The sequence below is a fragment of the Nansenia antarctica genome (assembly GCF_963989245.1).
Source record: "Nansenia antarctica genome assembly, chromosome: 6".
Lineage (NCBI taxonomy): Eukaryota > Metazoa > Chordata > Actinopteri > Argentiniformes > Microstomatidae > Nansenia > Nansenia antarctica.
Genome location: NC_137676.1, coordinates 42,062,887 through 42,083,343, shown reverse-complemented (window position 1 = coordinate 42,083,343; position 20,457 = coordinate 42,062,887). Strand labels below are relative to the sequence as shown.

The window sequence follows — 20,457 nt, the reverse complement described above, 5'->3', positions numbered from 1 at the left end:
CCGTAATCATCCTGACAGCACTTGAATAGCATCCCCAACCAGGGTAATCCAAGTGCCATCCCCACTACATCAGTCCTCAGCAAACTGAGGACAGAATGAGAAAAGGATGAGGAAGAAATATCACTTACCTAACCCTTACGTTGGGTTGTTGATCTAACAGAACATGTCCTGGAGGAGGGTCCCCTCCCCAGGCACATCCGTATTAATCCTGACAGCACTTGAATAGAATCCCCATGACCAGGGTAATCCAAGTGCCCTTCCCACAACATCAGTCATCAGCAAAACTGAGGACAGAGTGAGAAAGGATTGAGGAAGAATATCACTGACCTAACCCTTACGTGAGCACGTAGGGTTGATGATCTAACGGAACATGTCCTGGAGGAGGGTCCCTTCCCCAGGCACATCCGTATTCATCCTGACAGCACTTGAATAGAATCCCCATGACCAGGGTAATCCAAGTGCCTTCCCCACTACATCAGTCATCAGCAAAACTGAGGACAGAATGAGAAAAGGATGAGGAAGAAATATCTTTCAAGTAATACCGTATAAAAAGTGATGGCGACGACGAAGACGCCGCCACACATATCTCCTCCACTCCCACTCCCCTGAGAATGGCCACTGATGTGGCCATGCCCCTGGTGGAATGAGCCCGAATGCCAGTCGGCACGGGCTGCCCCTTCGATTCGTATGCGAATTCGTATTCGTAGGCTAATAGCCTCGCAAATCCAAAGGGACAGCCTCTGCTTCGAGAGTGGTGTCCCGGCTTTCTGTCCGCCATAGCAGATCAGAAGCCGGGGAGAAGATCTCAGTCCTGCCGTGCGCTTCACATATTGTGCATATCCCCTCCTCAATGTCCTGTCTAGCCAGCCCGACAGAATACCTGCCCCTTCTAGCCATTCTGTATAACGCAACGACAGGTGGCACAGCCCAAGGTGGGGTCATTTCGAAAGGGATGGGCTGCCGTCTGTAAAGAGTGTTTGTTATGTGTAACAATGCTCTTTATTGACGCAGGTTTATTATGCCTGATAATCAAAGAACCGGCCGCACGCTCATGAGCTGGGCCAGGTCTTGATAGACATGGAGGGGTTTTTGATGTAAATAACGGTCCCTCTATACGGCTACATACAGGGGTGTTTAACCCGCTACGTGTCGTGATAGGGGGTAAGTCCGTTAGGCAGAGAGCTGGCCACACGCCGGTAAGCTGGGCCAGTCTCCGCTTTGTTTCTAACCGGTAGCGAGTCGACCACACTCTGACAAGGCAGGTCGATCTCTGCTCTGGCAGATAACGGTCCCTCTATACGGCTACAGACAGGGGTGTTTAACCCGCCTCGTGTCGTGATAGGGGTAAGTCCGCTAGGCAGAGAGCTGGCCACACGCCGGTAAGCTGGGCCAGTCTCCGCTTTGTTTCTAACCGGTAGCGATTCGACCACACTCTGACAAGGCAGGTGGGTCTCCGCTCTGGTAGATACCATGGAAAATCCTCCTTAGGGATGGTTTGCCGTCTGTAAAGAATGTTTGTTTTGAGTAACAATGCCCTTTATCGACGTAGGTTTATTATGCCTGATAACCAAAAACCCGGCCGCACGCTCATGAGCTGGGCCAGGTCTTGATAGACATGGAGGAGTTTTTGATGTAAATAACGGTCCCTCCATACGGCTACAGACAGGGGTGTTTAACCCCCTTTGTGTCGTGATAGGGGTAAGTCTGTTAGGCAGAGAGCTGGCCACACGCTGGTAAGCTGGGCCAGTCTCCGCTTTGTTTCTAACCGGTAGCGATTGGACCACGCTCCGACAAGGCAGGTGGGTCTCCGCTCCGGTAGATAACATGGGAAAAATCTCCTTTACTGAAAAAGTAAGGTGGGGATTTTCCTTCTTTTGCCTCTTTATGAGGTAGCAGCCATGAAGAGGAAACCGGTGGTGGGGTCATTACCGACCCCTCCGCCAGTGAAACCGGGCCACGCTGCCGTGGGGGGCCGTAGCGGGCCATACGGTATGAGGCCGCGATGCCATACAGTATCGTAGGCAACCGTCAGGTCTATAAAGACGGCCCGACCTTCTTTTTTGCCGAAAAGCAATCCTCGATGTCTTGAGTCATAAGGGTGACTTGATCTACGGTCGACCTCCCGCGTCGGAACCCGGCCTGCTCACGTGGGAGCAGCGGGTCGACAATTGGTTCGATGCGGGCGTAGATGAGACGCTCGAGGATCTTGAAGGGGATGCATAACAGAGAGATGGGACGGTAACTCTTAGGGTCCCCTTCAGGCTTATTCGGTTTAGGGATCGCAACAACTAGGGCTCTTCGCCAGATTTTGGGGATCTTGAGTTGGCGCAAACAGGAAGTGAGGAACACTCTCAGCCAGGACTTCAAGGCTGGTCCGGCATGGAGAATAAGCTCCGGGCAGATGGAATCAGGCCCCGGAGCTTTCCCTGGCTTTAGATGCTGGAGGGCAGCAGCGAACTCCTCCGGAGATGAAGTCACTGCTAGGTGTTGGGGCCCTCCAGAGGTCTGACACTTCTTTTGCCACAAGTCGAGACGACTGGCAGTCTTTGCCCTCGTATGACCCACTTTTCACAAATTGTGATGCGATTTTATTTGCAGAGATGGGGCAGTGACGAGGGGAGTGTCTGGACCTACCAGTGAGATTGTTCATGATACTCCATGCCTTACGGCTGGAGTGCGAGAAGTCGATGGAGTCAATAGCCTCCTCCCAGCGCTCCTGTCTTTTACGGCTGAGTCTTGACAGCAAGGCTGTTGCGAGCCTGTCCGACTCAGCTCCTGCAGGGGCCTGGAGGAAGGCACAGTGGAGCTTCTCACACTCCTCATCCCAACACGGTTTGTAGCTATTGCGACGTCCGCGTGGGATGGATTTTTCTGCCGCTTTCACCAACATGCCGCAGAATTCCCGGTACGCCTCATCCACGTTGTTAGAGTTAGGCGATGGGAGGTGCCTTGTGGATTTGTTGGTAAGGAGGCGGAAGCGTTTTTGTTATCAGTGAGGGTCGATGTTGAGACCTCGGGAACTTTCCTAGCACACGTCTATCAGGGAGCCAGTTGTCAGTGCTGGCACTCGCGAATGCCAGGTCAGGGTTCGTCCCAGTGTTCCAGCGACCGGACTGGAAGCTGGCTGCGCCCTTGGGGTCGTACAACAGGGCCAGGCTGTTATTAGCTGCCCAGACAGCCAGGTTCTCTCCGTCGGGTGAGTTGGTACGGTAGCCCCAGTCTTCATGCTGGCAATTGAAGTCACCAGCATAGATACAGGGATGGGGGAACACTGGTAGACACGCTGGTGTGATTCGCGAGGGTGGAGGTTTGTAGACGTTGACGATTTTTAGACCGGCAACGTCCACGCACAGCCACTCAATCTCCGAGTCAGCCGGGGATTGGTCAGCGAGAGTCCAGCTCAACCTTTGTTGGACAAACGTGGCGAGGCCATGCTTCCTGCTCAGGGTAGACCCAGCTAGCTCAAAGTTTGGTAAAACTAGCTTGTCTGCTGATATGCAGTGGGTCTCCTGGAGGAGAATGACGAGGGCCTTGGTGGTATTGGCCAGGTGTTCGATGACGTCGATCTTACTGGGGGTTAGTCCTTCGGTGTTCAGCTGCAGTATTCTGGGTTCGAGGTCAGCAGACCTCTCCCCCGGCTGCTGCCGAACACCAGCCCGGGTGAGGGGCCCTGGTTGGCATGATGATGAATTATAACTTACGTGAGGAAGAAAATAGTAGTTGTACACGTTACTGTCCATCTTTATGACTTGCACACAAGCATGAAGTCACACTACTGTAAACAGCTTTTTAAAATTCAAATTCAAATTGTAACTGTCTAAGTTCACAAGGTCTGGCCCTCCCACATGCTCCCCAACATTCAAAATGGGCCAATATTGGATTTTTAAAAGTTATTTTTAACTTTTTAAGTTATGGTAAAACTCATTTTCGGGGAGCCGTCATCTTGGAAATATGCAAATTAGGGGTCCAGACACACCCAATTATAAATATAAGCATTCCAATGTGTTTCTAATGGCCAAGAAACATAAATAAGACACCAAGTTTTTATTTGAAGCTAATTTGGTTCAAAAGTTATAGCCAAAACCTTTTTCGGATATTGATTTGGCCGCCATGGTGACCCCAGTGTTCGCTGGCTCGGGCGCCTTGGCTAAATCATTAGAGCATACTCTGAGCTACATCTGGGCCAAATTTGGTGCTTTTGCACTAATTTGCACGAACATAGCCTCATATAGCCCTAAGGCCCCCAACTATAAGGAGAAAATATAGTTATACACAGTGATTAACCAACAGCAAAAAGCTAATTCATGTAAGATTAATTTATTTAAGAAAGACTGGACTCATAAGAACTACATGCACAGATACATACATTATATTATTATTAGTTATATACATAAAAATGCATATAACCCCCAGGCCCCAGCATTGATGAACAGGTTATCACACACATACACACATCATTCCAGAATTAAAGTAAAAAAATAAATAAAATGAGAATGAAAGTCAGAAAAAAGTGTTTCTGAATAAAAGTCAGAAAAAATGTTTTCTGAATAAAAGTCAGAAGAATTTTTTTTCAGAATAAGTCTGAATTTATTTTTTCTGAATAAAAGTCAGAAAAAAAAAATCGGAATAAAAGTCAGAAAAAAGACGTTCTGAATAAAAGTCGGAATAAAAAAATGTCTGAATAAAAGTCCGAAAAAATGTTTTCTGAATAAAAGTCTGAAAATGCATACATACATACATACATACATACATACATACATACATACATACATACATACATACATACATACATACATACATACATACATACATACATACATACATACATACATACATACATACATACATACATACATACATACATACAGTATACAGCACAATGAATATATTAAGAATTTAAAAATAAGGTGTGGCAAAATGAAAAGGAATTAACCCTTTTGGGTGATTACTTCAAAACACTGAGTGGAATGTTGACATGGTGTATTAGTCCATACTCTGCTGGCGGGTTTGTGCGGCTTTGTATGGGACTTGTAACACCTTGTCCTGAGAGCATTTCACATAATTAAATTCATGGAGTTATACAAACCTCAAAATTAGGGTTGAAAGACAGTGGTAGTTTTCTGAATCAAACAAGCAGATGTGTTTCAGTAACTGCAGAAACATTGCACTAGCCTGAGGACCAGATCTGTTTGTGCTATAGCCAGTTCTTTTATTTTGTTCATTCATTGTCATGACACACATATGACATTTATATACTGTATGGCCTAATGGAATATCATAGAAAAAAAGCTGTCCTAATATGATTCATTATAACCTAATGTATGCTATTGTGCAGATCTTTTGGTTTCTGGGAACTTGTTATATCAAATCAAAATGTTAGACAGACATGAGATTGTCCAGAGAAGGATAGACTCTAAAAATGGAAGCAGTCGCTAAACATTGTCTCCCCGCTCTCTCTCTCTCTCTCTCTCTCTCTCTCTCTCTCTCTCTCTCTCTCTCTCTCTCTCTCTCTCTCTCTCTCTCCCTCTCTCTCTCTCTCTCTCTCTCTCTCTCTCTCTCTCTCTCTCTCAGTTGTCAGGGTCCAGAAGTTCAGACGATTTCTACCCTCTCTCTCTCTTGTCTCCTCTCTCTCTCTCTCTCTCTCTTCCTTAATCATCAGGGTCCCTGAGTTCAGACGAGCCCATGGGGTAGAGCATGTCACTGTCCAGGGAGAGGTTGCTCCCCAGGCCGGCCATGCGGTGGCGCAGTAGGAAGTGGGTCCGTCTCTGCAGCAGCCTCTGCTGCTCCTGCTTCAGCTCCACGTAGGAGCGAGAGAAGGTGTGGAAGATGGAGGTGACGGGGAACGCCATGAGGAGGATCCCGCTCAAGATGCTGCTGAGAGCCACCACCTGGCCCGGAATGCTCCTCGGCACCATGTCGCCGTAGCCCACCGTCGTCATGGTGATGACCGCCCACCAGTAGGTGGCCGGGATGCTGCTGAACTCCTGCGTGGCTGCCACCTCTGTCTCGATCAGGTACAGCAGCGGGGAGAAGAGGGCGATGGCCACGCACAGGAAGAGTAAGAGGAGGCCGAATTCGCGCGTGCAGCGGCGTGCCGTCAGGCCCAGAGTCTGCAGGCCCAGGGAGTGCCGCGCCAGACGCATCACGTAGAGGATCCGCAGGGCCCGGAGGATCCGCAGCACCAGGCCCACCTTGTCCAGGTAGCTGTTGCCGGAGCCCAGGCGCTTCTCCCCTGTGGAGGCGCTGTCCACCACCAGGGTGATGTAGTAAGGCAAGATGGCCATCACGTCGATCAGGTTGAGGGGCCGGCGGAGGAAGGCCAGCTTGCTGCGGTCCTGGATGAAACGCAGAGTGAACTCAAGGGAGAACCAGGCCACGCACACCGTCTCCACGATGAAGATGTTGTAGCACATCTGAGAGCATTTGCCCTAAAACACAAGAAACACTGGTTAGCAGGCCTATCAACAGTATGTTCACTCTTTGGGATTTTGCACAACGTTCATCTCACAGGTAGAGCAGTGGACCAGTAATCTGGTCCTGGCGAGCCGTAAGATAGGACTAATTTTACTTTTAATTTTCAACTATGGGACGTACAGGGACCGTCTACATGGTTTGACCCATGTTGTCTGGCTTTATTTTGCAATAATCTGGCCAATCACTAGGGGGAGCCACTGTGATGTAAAATCTATGATCTGATTCTGCAGGCAAATTAAACAAATTCTTTTCAACACCCCAATTATTTTCCACTAACAGCTTGTTCTCGATAATTTCATGTTAAAACCCAAGATGGCAACCTCTTAGCATCTGTCAAGGCGTTTTTGGAAACAGACTGATGTGAGTATAGCATTGTTATATTCTGCTAGAAGAATGATGCAAGTTCTATTTGCTAAAAGAACTATACAAATGTTCATTACTGTATCACTAGAGCATTTATTTCCTATTTTGTAGACTGGTGACTTTGGAATGTTTGGGATGTTGTTCTTTCAGAGAATGGAAATGGAGATGTTTCAATCACTGGAATTAGTTTACCAATTCAAGGCACATAAATTGATTTCATTACAGGAAAAGGCACACAGTATTATGATGCACTTTTGTAGACTACGAAATGACTTGAGTAGATCTAGCAGAGTGTATCATGTCTGAACAGAATATACAATAAGCTTGCTCTGGAACAGAACAGCACTTAGTGTCCATTGGGATGGAATTTTTGCTGTCTTACCACCAATGTCACCACACAAAAAAGACTATTTGTGTCTAAACAAAATCAATTGATTGGCCTCCATGTAAAAAGCCTGGCTATCCACAGATATCCTGTTATTGGCTACTTTTAATGCTCTTGTTGAAAGTTGAACATCCGGGATCTAAATGAAAACTAAAAATATCAAAACACTTTCCATAATGGTTACAGGAAATTTATTCATGGGCAAATATGTTTTTCTCAACCTGCATGCACTCTACTCTACACGCAATGAAACCACAAACCATAGAAATGCAGTGTGCGGCCAATCAATTATTTTCATATTTTTTATCTAGCTACTGAGGCAAATAAATCACCCATGATAATGAACATGTAAATGAGATTACAAAGACACTTTTCCAAATGTTGAGACAAGTAATTTTTCTAATTAGACAACCCACCCGATGCCCACGCTCTTCAGCAATCATTCATTTTACTTGACAAATAGCCTACTATAGAGACTTTACAGTTTGAGATTTATGAAAGGTTTAGCAATATATTAGAAATTATACAGTATATCCCTCAATCATACGCTCAAGTTTTTGTTTGTTTGTATGTTTTATACATGTAATGTAATTTGTATGTACAGTATATTGCCCTTGTTTATTGCTATTGTCTTTGACTGTAATGTTTCTATGTTGCATGTGGACCCCAGGAAGGGTAGCTGTTGCATATTATGCAACAGCTAATTGGGATCTGTATAAATAAATAAATAAATCCTTCCCCTTTCTAATTTTAATTTAATTTAAATAATTTTGCCATTTAGCAGACGCTTTTATCCAAAGCGACTTACAATTACGAATTACAGGGACATTCCCCCTGGAGTAACTGAGGGCTAAGTGCCTTACCCAAGGGCACACTAGTAGTGGTGTGGCTTCAGGCGGGATTTGAACTCACAACCTTCCGATCCCAAGTCCAACTCACTATCCACTATCCAACTCACTATTCACTATCCACTAGACCACCACTACTACTATCCACTATCCTACTATCCACTAGACCACCACTACCCCTTTCTGAAAACACTGGCTAGATGTACGTATAGGTTAGAAGATGCCTGTCCAGTTCTTTAATGTAACGTTTATACTGTAGAGGAGAGGAGACAAGTGCTCTGTCTAAATGTTCATACTGCATGTACAGTAGTACGTAGTACGTGTTTTCAGTATTCAAGATGCACAGTCTTCAGGAACTCAGGATTTTAGTCCTAGAATTCAGTGGAGCAGGTAAGGGAGGCGAAATTTAACCAATTACCTTTCGGACATGCCCAAGGAAAGAAAGATACTTAAAACTATTCAGATGCAGGCTTTGAATGACCTATGGACCTCGACTGAAAGCTCCTCATGGTGTCCGCTCACCTGCTCCTCCTCCTCCCTCATGGCTGGCATGGTGCTGATGGACAGGTTGATGGCTGTGATGGTGACAAACAGCACTGACAGGCAGGCGAAGATCTTCCCTGGGAGGCCTGAGTGTGGCCTCTCCACCATGTCCCTCAGCTTGCTCATGCATTGATCCATACGTGACTCCGTAGCCAGGGCAGCATCCCTGCGCCCGCTGTCCGTGTCGAACAGATCCTCCTCGTCCTCATCGGCGCGGTCCATCTCCTCACACTCCTCCACGCGCTGCAGGAGGCGGCGGCGGCAGCACCACTCTAGACTCTCCTCCGGCACACCCCAATAAAGCAGCTCCTCCCGGAAGGAGAGCGCACACATCTCCCTGAGCAGACGCAGCTTACCCACCCGCAGAAAGGTCAGGATGGTGCGGAAGGCGCAAGGGCTGCGGTCGAAGAAGAACTCATTGTGTGCCACGTCGTAGTCATCGCAGACGCGCATGATCTCGTCGAAACTGCTGCAGAGGCGCAGCTGGCCCAGTCGTGACAGGGGGAAGTCTTCAAGGGTGGTCCAGGGCAGCTGGTAGCGCAGGCCGCCCACGTTGATGATGGCATGGAGCTTTCGGGCCCCAGACAGGCAGGTCTCGGCATGGGTGTCGCCCTCGGGAAGGAGTTGCGCCCGTTTGTAGAAGGCCCCCTTAAGGGCCTCTCGCTCCTGCAGTGGCGGGGGTGTAAGGGAGTTGTCAGAGGCACAGCTCAAAGCGCTGTAGTCGTAGTCCGAGCCATCTCCCGCTAGCAAGGTCATCTTTACAGCCCCTCCTCTCCCACCGGCGCTCACATCCCTGTGGTGGACCTCTCACCGTCCAGCACACCAACACCTTTAACAGGACACAGGAGAACAAACACAAACATCAACATACAGTATAGCATTATTATGCAAAGTGCCTCACAGCGTGTCAATTTAGATTCCCTGTAATTGGAAAAAGAGAGACTCATTCAGAGGCTGAATATTGAATAGGATTAAAAATGTTTCTTTATATTTTTGTGGGAGCACATTTTGAAAAATGCCGTGGAACGAAAGTATTCAGGGTCCTGTCACAGTCATAATACATAATGGGGGACATGAAACAACTCACATTTGAAAAAGAACATTAAAGACAGATGCACTGTAGAGCTGTCTTTTGTCATTGTGCCACTAATGGCAATTACCGTCACAGAAGAGCAAAAGCCTAAACAAAGTAAACCGATTTAGTGGTCGATTTCAGATGCTTGAATGACTACTTGTGGTTTATTTTCCCTGTAATGCACTAAAAGCTTTATGTAATGGATACAAAATGCCTTGGTTTGGCTAATCAATAATTCCAACTCAGGATTTGAGGCAACACAGGATTTCACTGTGATCTCCGCTCAATTGAAGGGAGTAGGGATTATCATGCAGTCTGTTTAGGGGATTATTTTGGATGATGTTATTGTCCTTGTCAAAGTAAATGATGGTTATTAGTGTCACCATACACATTGGATACATACACATATTAGAAACAGCCACATAGGAACCATGACTATGATGAACAAAAACAGAAATTATTCAGAAACTTGTTTTGAACTCTGGTGAGAAATTGGCAAGTTGCACACGCACATACAAAACCCCTGCAGTAATTGCATTTGGCGCTGACAGTGGTCTTTACAAGAAGGGGTGTGTGTGTGTTTGTGTGTGTGTGTGTGTGTGTGTGTGTGTGTGTGTGTGTGTGTGTGTGTGTGTGAGGGGGGGTGTGTGTGCACAGGGGCCAGGGCACCTTGTTATTCAGGCAACACAGGGGACCTTGTTATATAGTATAGTAGTAGTGTAGTATTGACATTTGTATATATCCTGTAAATAGTTCTAATAGTTCTAATAGTTATATGATGCTGGTCATTCTTCAGTAAAGGTCCATAGGCTTACTAATGTCCAACTCCTAAATAATTCAGGAATCCTCTCAGGGTCAAACCAAATAGACTCACACCTTGTGCGGGAGTTGTACAAACACAACAACAAGAAGCCAGCACACTATCGCTCCACATAGCATGAAATTGTCATTTACGCATCTTTGAGCATCATCAACCACCCAGTTAAATGGACATCAACATAGCCATCCATACAAACATCTGCTACCCATTGTGTAATAGTAGCCTGACACTCAGACAAATAAGCCTTTATTTTTAGAGACCATAGTAGCTACAGCCTTTTGAATCTATGTCGCTATGTGGTACTTAAGGTAGAAACGGTGCATTACTGAAAAAGCCTTTTACAATGTATTCACCTCTTCTTTATACAAACTCCCTGCCCTCACATACAATCATCCAAGCATACATTTCAAACATACCAGTTTAATTTACTGTAGGTCTTCATGTATGTGACCTGACTACTAAGCAATCACAGAGCACAAGGTCTGGCAGTACCCAAAAAAACACTTTACACTGATGACATTTCATTTCATTTACATTTTTACATTTTTGCCATTTAGCAGACGCCTTATTCCAAAGCGACTTACAATCAATACATTTGACTAAGACATTTCCATACAGTTGGTATGTTTTGTAATTACGAATTGTATTGCTGTCTCTGTACAGTACTATGATATACATTTCTTTAACAAGTTAAATGTACATAGTCAATATTATATGTAACAACAGAGATTGTATATACTATACAAAGTTTCTCTAACATGCTCCCCAACTGATTTTGTTCAGCAACACCATAGCAACCAAATATCACCACAGAGAAACCAAATCCGGATTTAAAGAAGAACACTCTCATATTTGCAGTGTGCAAACCACAACCAAAGAAAAATGTTTACATCTTCAGTGGTCTGAGGACCTTGTGGCCCATGTCCAAACTAATTAAATCAATTACAGTGATTAAGGCTAGTCATAAATTAGTGTGTCAGAGCCCTCCTGTGCCGACCCACCAATCACTTCTGAGGAGGAGGCCTCGGTTCTAAACGTGGATACGAGTGCGTCACTGAATAGTTATTAGGCACCTGCACTGTCAGAGCCTCTGAGCCAATGATTACAGCCGACCCTCTGTTTTCCGCCTGTCAAATTAGAGTGTGTACCACCCCAAGACTCTGACTAACATTCTGCCTTGTTTCATCTGTGTGCAGGCTGTGTTTAAAGCACAGAGGACTTCATGTTAAAAAAAAGAAAAAGAAAAAGAAAAGAAAAGAAAAACTAAACTGGAAGTTAAAGATGCAACAATGTGTCTATGGGATGAGGGGGGGACACTAGAGTCACTATGATTGATATCAACTCAATGGCTTCACTGAAAATTGAACAGAGAAATCCACTCCAAATGGCATGAAAATAAACGATTCTGACAGAAGGCTTATTTATTATTCAAAGACATGCTTGGACGACATTCACATTGTTATTACTGTATGATGGATACACTTCTAGTATGTTGCTTTCACGAGACCCTCTGGAACTCCTATCCTCCTCTACAAATCAATAACCTCTGTGGCACATCCTGAGGAACTTATCTACACATCAGTCCAAAGATAAAGAAAGATAACATCTCTCCATCCCTGAGGGACTATTTGTTTTTTCATGTATTTTCTCCCCAGTATTAACAGGTGGTCCTTTAGCCTATCTACTATCTGCAGTCACTGTCTGGAGCATCCCCTGAAAGGCCCCCTGGTATTTCTCAGAGCTCTGATGCGCCATAAAGACCTCCTTCAGGGGGGAGTGAATGCGTACATACTGTATTTTCAAGGCAGTGATGAAACACTAGAGTAGCCAGGGAAATGTTTCTCCAGCAGATTGGCTGAGATCTGGCCTTCTCCCTCTGTGTCGATGAGATCGCAGGCTCTGCCACGGGGCATGTTCTCCAGATTGTCTGGCTGTGAGTCACTGTGACTGTGATTCTGATGCTGTCTGCAATGCGCATGCATTTCCCACAGTGCCTCTGCCACTATAATCGGACTCAAACTGCTTTAGAAAGCACCGCCGGCACCATGCTTGGTTTAGAAAGCACCACCGCCACCATGCTTGGTTTGCACAGAGATCTATAACGAGCAACTGACTTCACTTTAAGTAGTCTGAGGAAGGCTATTACTGAAAGATTGGACTTGGCATAATGATAATGTAAGAACTCTGAAGCAGAGAAAGAAAGAATCTGTAATAATAATTGGTGATTATTTTGGAATTCGGAGCACCTTAGAATCAACCAAGTGTTTGATAGCTGCCAAAGGTTGTTAGCATCAGTTCTCCATAGGTCTGTGGAGAATATTTATAGAATGATAATTCCTCTCCACAGTTGGTTTGGTTTCAGACAAGTCTATACAGACACATGTGGCTGCATTCACTCTACAAAAAGCTTAGCTCTGTCAACATGTCGCTCATTGATTTATCAATTCGATTTAGAGCTCCCCATCCTGACACTCTCCTAGTTATTTCAAATGAGTGAGAGTGGGTCCCATTCGACATAAGATCATCTCTTGACTTAGTCAATTAAATATTTACAATTTAGTACAGAATCAAGGTCTGTGAAGTGTAAAATATATTCACACTGTGGTTGAATGGAAGAAAATCGTATAGAATATCGAATTACTGTTCATCTTGTAGTCAGACGGTTAGAGTCTGATTCATTTAATATCCTGAGGCAGAGTAATGATGAATTCTAAACATATTAACAGGGTCTGGTGAAAAAGTCCCCAAGTAGCGCAAGGTAATTTTTCAGTTTTTTACAGATTATGAAAGTGCAGATTGTAAGCTTTCAAATGACGTGTCATACATTGAAATCATAGTACATTGAAAATAGTCAAAGAAGATATGCTTATTTGAATGTTGGTACACCTCAAACCATGGAGAAACTCGCTCTGAATGGAGAAACTCGCTCTGAATCAAAACAGACGCCTTTGCTATCATCACATTGGTGTGTGTTTAGCACATCACAACATGCTGATAGAACATCAACATGCTAAAAACACATAACTACACATAATTAGATGATCACACAGTCCTTGCTTTTGAACACGTCCTAAAAAGGAAGTTTGTTTACAAGCCATGTATCACTAACCCAGTAGCCTGAAGCAGGATGGGACGGGATACAGTGAATCCAATTGACAAATTATAATGATTTATTTATTTGTTTTGGTCATTTGAGTGACTTGAGAATTGCTGACATGCAGACCTTTTCACCAGACTGTGTCACATTTGCTTTACAAAGTGGTAAAATGAGAACTGGACACAATGTGTGATGTGACCCCCATCAGGAACGTGTGGCACAATTTATAAACAATGTAAGATGTCACAGCAAAATGGAACCTGTACTGGACTCTTTCAATCAACCCTAATGAGCATTGAAACCCCCCATTCTCCCTCAGCAATTCGCCTCTGTCTAACAGACTAGAAGAGGGTAGTGTTTCATGAAATTGACTTATTGCCATCAGAAGTGCTTCTATCACACACACACACACACACACACACGCACGCACGCACGCACGCACGCACGCACGCACGCACGCACGCACACACACACACACACACACACACACACACACACACACACACGCACACGCACACACACACACACGCTCTCTCTCCTTCTCTCGCTCTCCTTTTTTTTCTTTTTCATCACCCTTTCACTCCCTCTCTCTATGTTTCTATATGCAGCAGCAGCCATGCCTGGAGCAACCCTACAGTACGTTGTGAGACCTGTGCTTACAGAAACTCTGGCGGGAATAGCAGGAAAAGGGAAAAAGGCATTTTTCTGGTCTAAGTGGGAGGATTTAATAAATATTGAATACATTGTAACAAGAAACATCTCCAGGCGAATAATTGCCTTGCTATTCCTCACTTTGGAACCATATCGTAATGTGCTTCAGTTTAGAGTCAAACATGGCTGTGCCGCTGATATAACACCCCCCCATAATCCCTTCATAATGAATGGAAATGAAAAACACCTGTTTTCAGTTTTATGTTTTCATGAAAACCAAATAGTAGGCTACATCATTGTCCCTATTCTTTAATTATGGTTTATTTTGTATGCGGTGGGAACCTTTACATTAACCTATGGAAATGTCCCTCCACAAATGTCAAGGCACCAAGGGGAATTGCTACATACTTTCATCCTATTCTCTGTTTCACTTGGCGCCCTGACCCCTCCCTGTCCTTCCAGGTGCCTTATAGGACTCTCTCCCCCAGACAGAGGCTTAGAGAGGACCTGCCAATCCCTCCCTCTCTGCCTCACTGCTCCATATTATGCCCCACTACACCCCACTACTCAACCCCTCAACACTACCACACCGTGACTGACAATAATTAGGCACATAGTCACCCTCACCTAACCTCTAGATTCTGCATTCCCTCAGAGGGTCTCTGTGGCACTGGTTTGGAATATAGAATAGTTTCACTGCTAGTAGGTTATCATTACAACCTGGAAAACAAAACAGACTCACAGATAGCATTAGACAAGTTGTTTAGATTGTGTAAATGACTACATGAATACAATTAATACATTACACTCCATCATCATCATCATCATCATCATCATCTGCAAGAATTCTTTACTATACCAGTTGTGATTTTCAGTAATACGTATATTTTCCTAAGTACCGGTAGGTGATATCACACTCTCTCCATAAGTGAGCACTCTTGCAGAACTGAACTTTGATTACATAATGATATAAGATCTCCTATGGGACTGTATGCATTACTGTACCACCACTCATGGGTATGCTGTCCATTCCTGTACACAACAATGATCCCAATGACCTCATCACTTTGGGTTGGGTAAACAATCGCTTTTAGACAGAAACCTGTTTAAAAGTGTGACAGAAGTGTATAGACAGACAGCCTCTCTCTCATCTTCCTGAGGAGCTGTCTGTCTGTCACTCCCGTGGACAGGGTATTTGAGAGGATTTCAGTCACAGCAGAACCCACTAAAGTCCCCAGCGGGATGGAGTGGTAGAAAGAGGGGGATGGGGAACGACAGATCAAAGAGAGATGGAGGGATGGTGTTAGAACGGAAATCAGAAAAACATCCAGTCCTGACACCATTTCAAGCTTATTTCACCTGAGCAGAGAAGGAGAACTACTTTGGTTGATGGGATTAAAAGGACCAGGCAATTACCACTTTAGGGAAAGTCTATGTTGGTTCAGGGAGCAGATAAAATAGAATTGTAAAGATGAGGGATTAGGGTTAGGGAGCCCAGTAATTACATTAAATATGCTTTATATATAAACTTTTGATTAAATATATATAATCATCATATGTATTCCCAAATTATAAAAAATAAATCATTCTCGATGATTATTTGAATTGGATATGGTGGAACACTCCCACATTTTGAGGTCCTCATCTCAAGCTATGAATACGGAAATAAAAAAAGGTACTTGAGCTCTCAAATTACATGCATAACCATGTTTATGTGTAGACTTGGCCCTGACCAGACAGGGTGGTATCTGTTCCTGCTGTGAGAATGTAATTGGCCCTGGTTAGACTGCATCTCTAGAATGCTATTGACTTTAGAATGTAATTGGCGCTGGAGAGATGGAGACTATGACCCTGCATTAATGACATGTCAGGATATCTAGCTCAGGACCTGTACACCTAAAGACACCTGGGAATAGTAGATTAGAATGACTTGAGTGGGTGACCTCCACTACTATAGATGTAAGTACAGCAAAGTCATTAGTTCACCTCATTAGTTCACTAAAGTCATTCGTTCATTAAAATCTGAATTACCCTGTGTAGGCCAAAAACATTGTACCGTATGTCATAGATAAAATGTAGGGTTTTGAAGCAGAAATCTGTATTCTGGATAATAAGAAGACCATGGTATTGATACTCTCACAATTGATTGATGACCCCACTAACATATCCCATAATGCAACAATTGTAGCTGTTAATCAACTAGTAACATTTAATCACATTTAGTTTCGAGCGGCTTTTCGAGATCCAATCAAGTGAATGTTTTGTCTCCTTCATGTTGCTCATCATTCACAACCAAATACAGAAAAAAGTCAGTGTAGTTTTAGTTTACAGTATACTATCAGAATAGGTTTGTATAGAGTGTATGTAAACAAATGTAACCAAAGGTCTTTTAGACCAAATCAGAGCACTAGATAAGACTCAACATTCAGAGTGCAGTCAGAACACTAGTCACACTACACAACCATAGAGAACTATGTTCTATCTCTATGATCACAACATGCTGGAAGTATTGTGCATATTTGTATTGTATTGCCCTCTGAAATGGAATGCTATAGCTATATATATTTTCTACTATATGGATATTTATAAATGTGATTCATGTAGCTCCTCATAGTCTACTGTATCTGAAACCCTGTTACCATGGAGTGATCTCCAGTATGCAAATTGTAGTCATCTGTCAAAGACATGTTGTAGATAGGATGATAAGACAGAAATGAATGAATGATACAATCAGAGTGACCGATAATACACAATATTAACCAATACTTTACTATTGTAAAGTAGTATTACTACTATGACTTCATTAACAATGCTGGGATAAAATGTTAGATTTAAACATTTACTGTACATGCACTAAATATATCAGTGCATGTTAAAACTGCATTGTGAAAACTTGATAATGTGAGTGAATGTGAGGCTCGTACATTTTTCAACTATCTGTTGCTGCATAAAAAAGCGAAAAACAACAAGAATATAAAACAAAAATATATTCTCAGTATTATGGTACATGTTTAGATACTGTTGAAATAATCATTGTTACAGTGATGGTAATTGGGTACTTTATATACAGTACACATTATACAACACACTTCAAAGGTATCCTGTTTTTGCACAGACATGTACATGTAAATATATTATGCTCAAAGGATGGTGCAGCAGCATCAACAACACATTATAATAACACACTAGCTGAGGTTCTGTTAAAGCCAATTAAACATGAGCTGTTACAACTGAGTGATGTACAGTACTGTATGTTGAATGAATATTATTCTCTGAGGAGCTGAATGTCAGAATAAATAAAGTTGAAATACTCACTGTGATTGTAAATCGGTTCTTCAACAGCTGAGTATTTAGAAGAATCCTGGAATGATGAGAACCAATACAAGAGAAGAGAAGCACACGTCAAGGCTGCTACTGCTGCTGCTTCACACACACCAACTCTGCTTCATCTGTGTACAGGCACTAGGCTTGTAGAGTACTAGCAGGTTATTTGATGATCATGAGCAACAGGCTACAGCATCCCCCTCCCCTATCCTCCCCTATCCTCCCCCTCTCTTCCCTCCCCTCCCCTCCCCTCCCCCTCATCTCTGAGCTCTGACATCATCATTATTCTGAGAGCTTTTGAGAGAAATCCATAGCAACCAACCATCTAGTGTGAGTGACCGGAGGGTTTCCCTCCTTAAAACAGGAATAATCCCTCTCTTCTGACTGTGGTGAACACACAGATGTAGATTTGTCCAGGAAGTTATGGCTGAGGGGAGGTTCAGGGTGGCTTGAACATGCTCTGTGCACCCCTAAGAGCATGAGTGCATCCACATTTAGAGAGCTGGTGTGAACTTGTGATTATGAGTGGTTGGGAGGTAAGTCTACCAAAACCAGCAATTCACAAACAAATATCTTTACACTAAACAAATGTGACTAATGTGTTTTGTTATTGTCATATTATCCTCTTCTTTTTCCTCTGCCTTTGTTCAATAAACCGTTTTTTCCGCTTGGCTTTCAATTGTAATGGAGAGATGGTGTATAGTGTGATCACTCAAGCACGTCAATCATACAGTAGAACCCCCATGATGATCACGTTCACCCAAGGTAGAGAAACACTTGACATATTTGTTTAGGTTTTGAGATTTCACATTTATCAAATCAAGTGAATTGACTAAAAGCATTGCTTATTTTAAAAAACTCAAAAATCCCAAATCCTCCTCATTCAAATTAAAACTGCCTTTGGTATGTCTGACCACACTCTATAAGGCTTTATAACAAAATACAAAGCTGCCACTGTTGGAGTCTATTATGTCTTTATTGATCCACTTGCCTCAAATCCAATGGCCGCTGTAGCCGTTTGGCCTATTTGAAAAGTCAATTCCATTAAATTAGTTTCACTCCAATGCTAACAAGTCTTATAATGACAAATCAAAGAGCCAGTAATAGCTCACACTATGGATGGGATTCTGGTAAAAACTGATTTGGACCTTAATGTTGATTTTCAGTTCCAGTTCCAAGCTACTTCTATGCACGGCATTAACTATGGTGTTTCATTCATTGAAAGATTCCATCCAAACACAGGCCTGTGTAGAGAAGGTTGGCAGGTTTGGATCCTCACAAATGGATGTTGGAATGGCTGAGAAATAGAAAATCAACATGTTATTGTTGTTATTGTATGTTTTTTTTTTTATGTTTCCTCCAGTGCAATGTTAGTGTCTAGTGTATTTTTTACAATCCAGTTCATGGAACCACAAACACAATTCCCACAAGGGGGAAATGATAACGTGATTAAACAAGTATTAAACCAACAGTGTGACATGGATGTAACATGTTATACTGTAATCAGAGATAAACTATTTAATTAACCGAATATTCTGTGATACCAAGGGGATATGAGAAAGGAGCCCATATTCTCTCAGAGTGATGAAACACTTATCAACTTCTTTTGATGCAACAAACACCTATGTCTTGTTAGATAACTACAATACTATTGGTACTGTATGCTTGGGAAATCCACTGTTGCATCTCCCTCATAGAATCGTATTTTGATTATAACTGTCCGCCTTTGAGTCAAAGCATTACTGTCAAGTAATTATGATCTAATTGCTATGATATATTGTATGTTGGATGGGTTGAATAAGATACCATTGAATCAATATAATTATTTATTTTAGAAGACTACCCTATGAAGTATTTTATGGGGAATCTTTATAGGGATCCATGTTAATTTACATTACGACTCAAGAGTACTTGTACTTATTGTGTGTGTGTGTGTGTGTGTGTGTGTGTGTGTACTTATTGTGTGTGTGTGTGTGTGTGTGTGTGTGTGTGTGTGTGTGTGTGTGTGTGTGTGTGTGTCTGTGTCATTCAGATCAATGAAACATCCTTTATCAAGACCTGTAAGGGGAGGGTCATTTCTAACTAAATTCTAGTAATTCTGCTTTAATTTCATTATTAATTTGATTATGGTTTACTTTATCTCCTTGTCATGTATAGTATGTTATTCTGAACTATGATCTGAGCATATCCACACAAACCTTCAAGGTGTTACCTATCAAATGGCATCCTGCTTTTGCATCTGATCATCATATTTCTAATGTTATAAGCAGTTTAGTTTGGGTCTGTTTTTGGAGGCGGAAATTTGTCAAATAGGGCATGGAGTTTAAGAGGTCACGGTTAGGCCCAGGGTATAGATATGGCTATGGTAAAGGTTAGGATAAGGGTAGGAGTTTGGGTTAGGGTTAAGGTTAAGGTAAGGGTTAGGAGTACGGTTAGGGTTATGGCCAGAGTTAGGATTAAAGTTAGGCATAAGGTTAGGGGAATCCCAACGATCACATTTAGCATCTACTGTGATAGTAGAGGAATGAAGACTCATAGATTGTAGAGCCCTCTCTATCTGAAGGATGTACAGAGGTGAGATCAGATGCAAGATATACCTGGTTATTCCTGGAGAAATTCCTGATGGAATTTAGTCCTGTAAGCCTTGGGGTTCTTCCTTCACACATCAATGGATGGAAGGTAAGGACCAAATGAATTTAGCATATTAGCTAGCATACTGTGGATTAACTTCAGAGTGTTGAACTCCTCAGAGTAGCTTTTGTCTGAGCTGTCCTGCCCTCATTAACTGCTGAAGGACAATTAGCTGTCTGGAAAACAATTTACAGAGCTAACAATGGTTCTGGTTGATATAGTCACATATTAGTAGCTACATATTAA

At 43.2% G+C, this 20,457-nt stretch overlaps 1 protein-coding gene across 1 annotated transcript; it reads right to left on the bottom strand.

Annotated features, from left to right (window-relative positions):
- Nucleotides 1-5,648: 5,648 nt before the first annotated feature.
- kcng1 (potassium voltage-gated channel, subfamily G, member 1) lies at nucleotides 5,649-9,369 on the bottom strand (the record flags this gene model as incomplete). The annotated part of the gene is made up of 2 exons (XM_080534494.1): nucleotides 5,649-6,428; nucleotides 8,593-9,369. 2 exons carry the CDS (start codon nucleotides 9,367-9,369, stop codon nucleotides 5,649-5,651), a joined length of 1,557 nt encoding a protein of 518 aa, XP_080390620.1.
- Nucleotides 9,370-20,457: the final 11,088 nt, after the last annotated feature.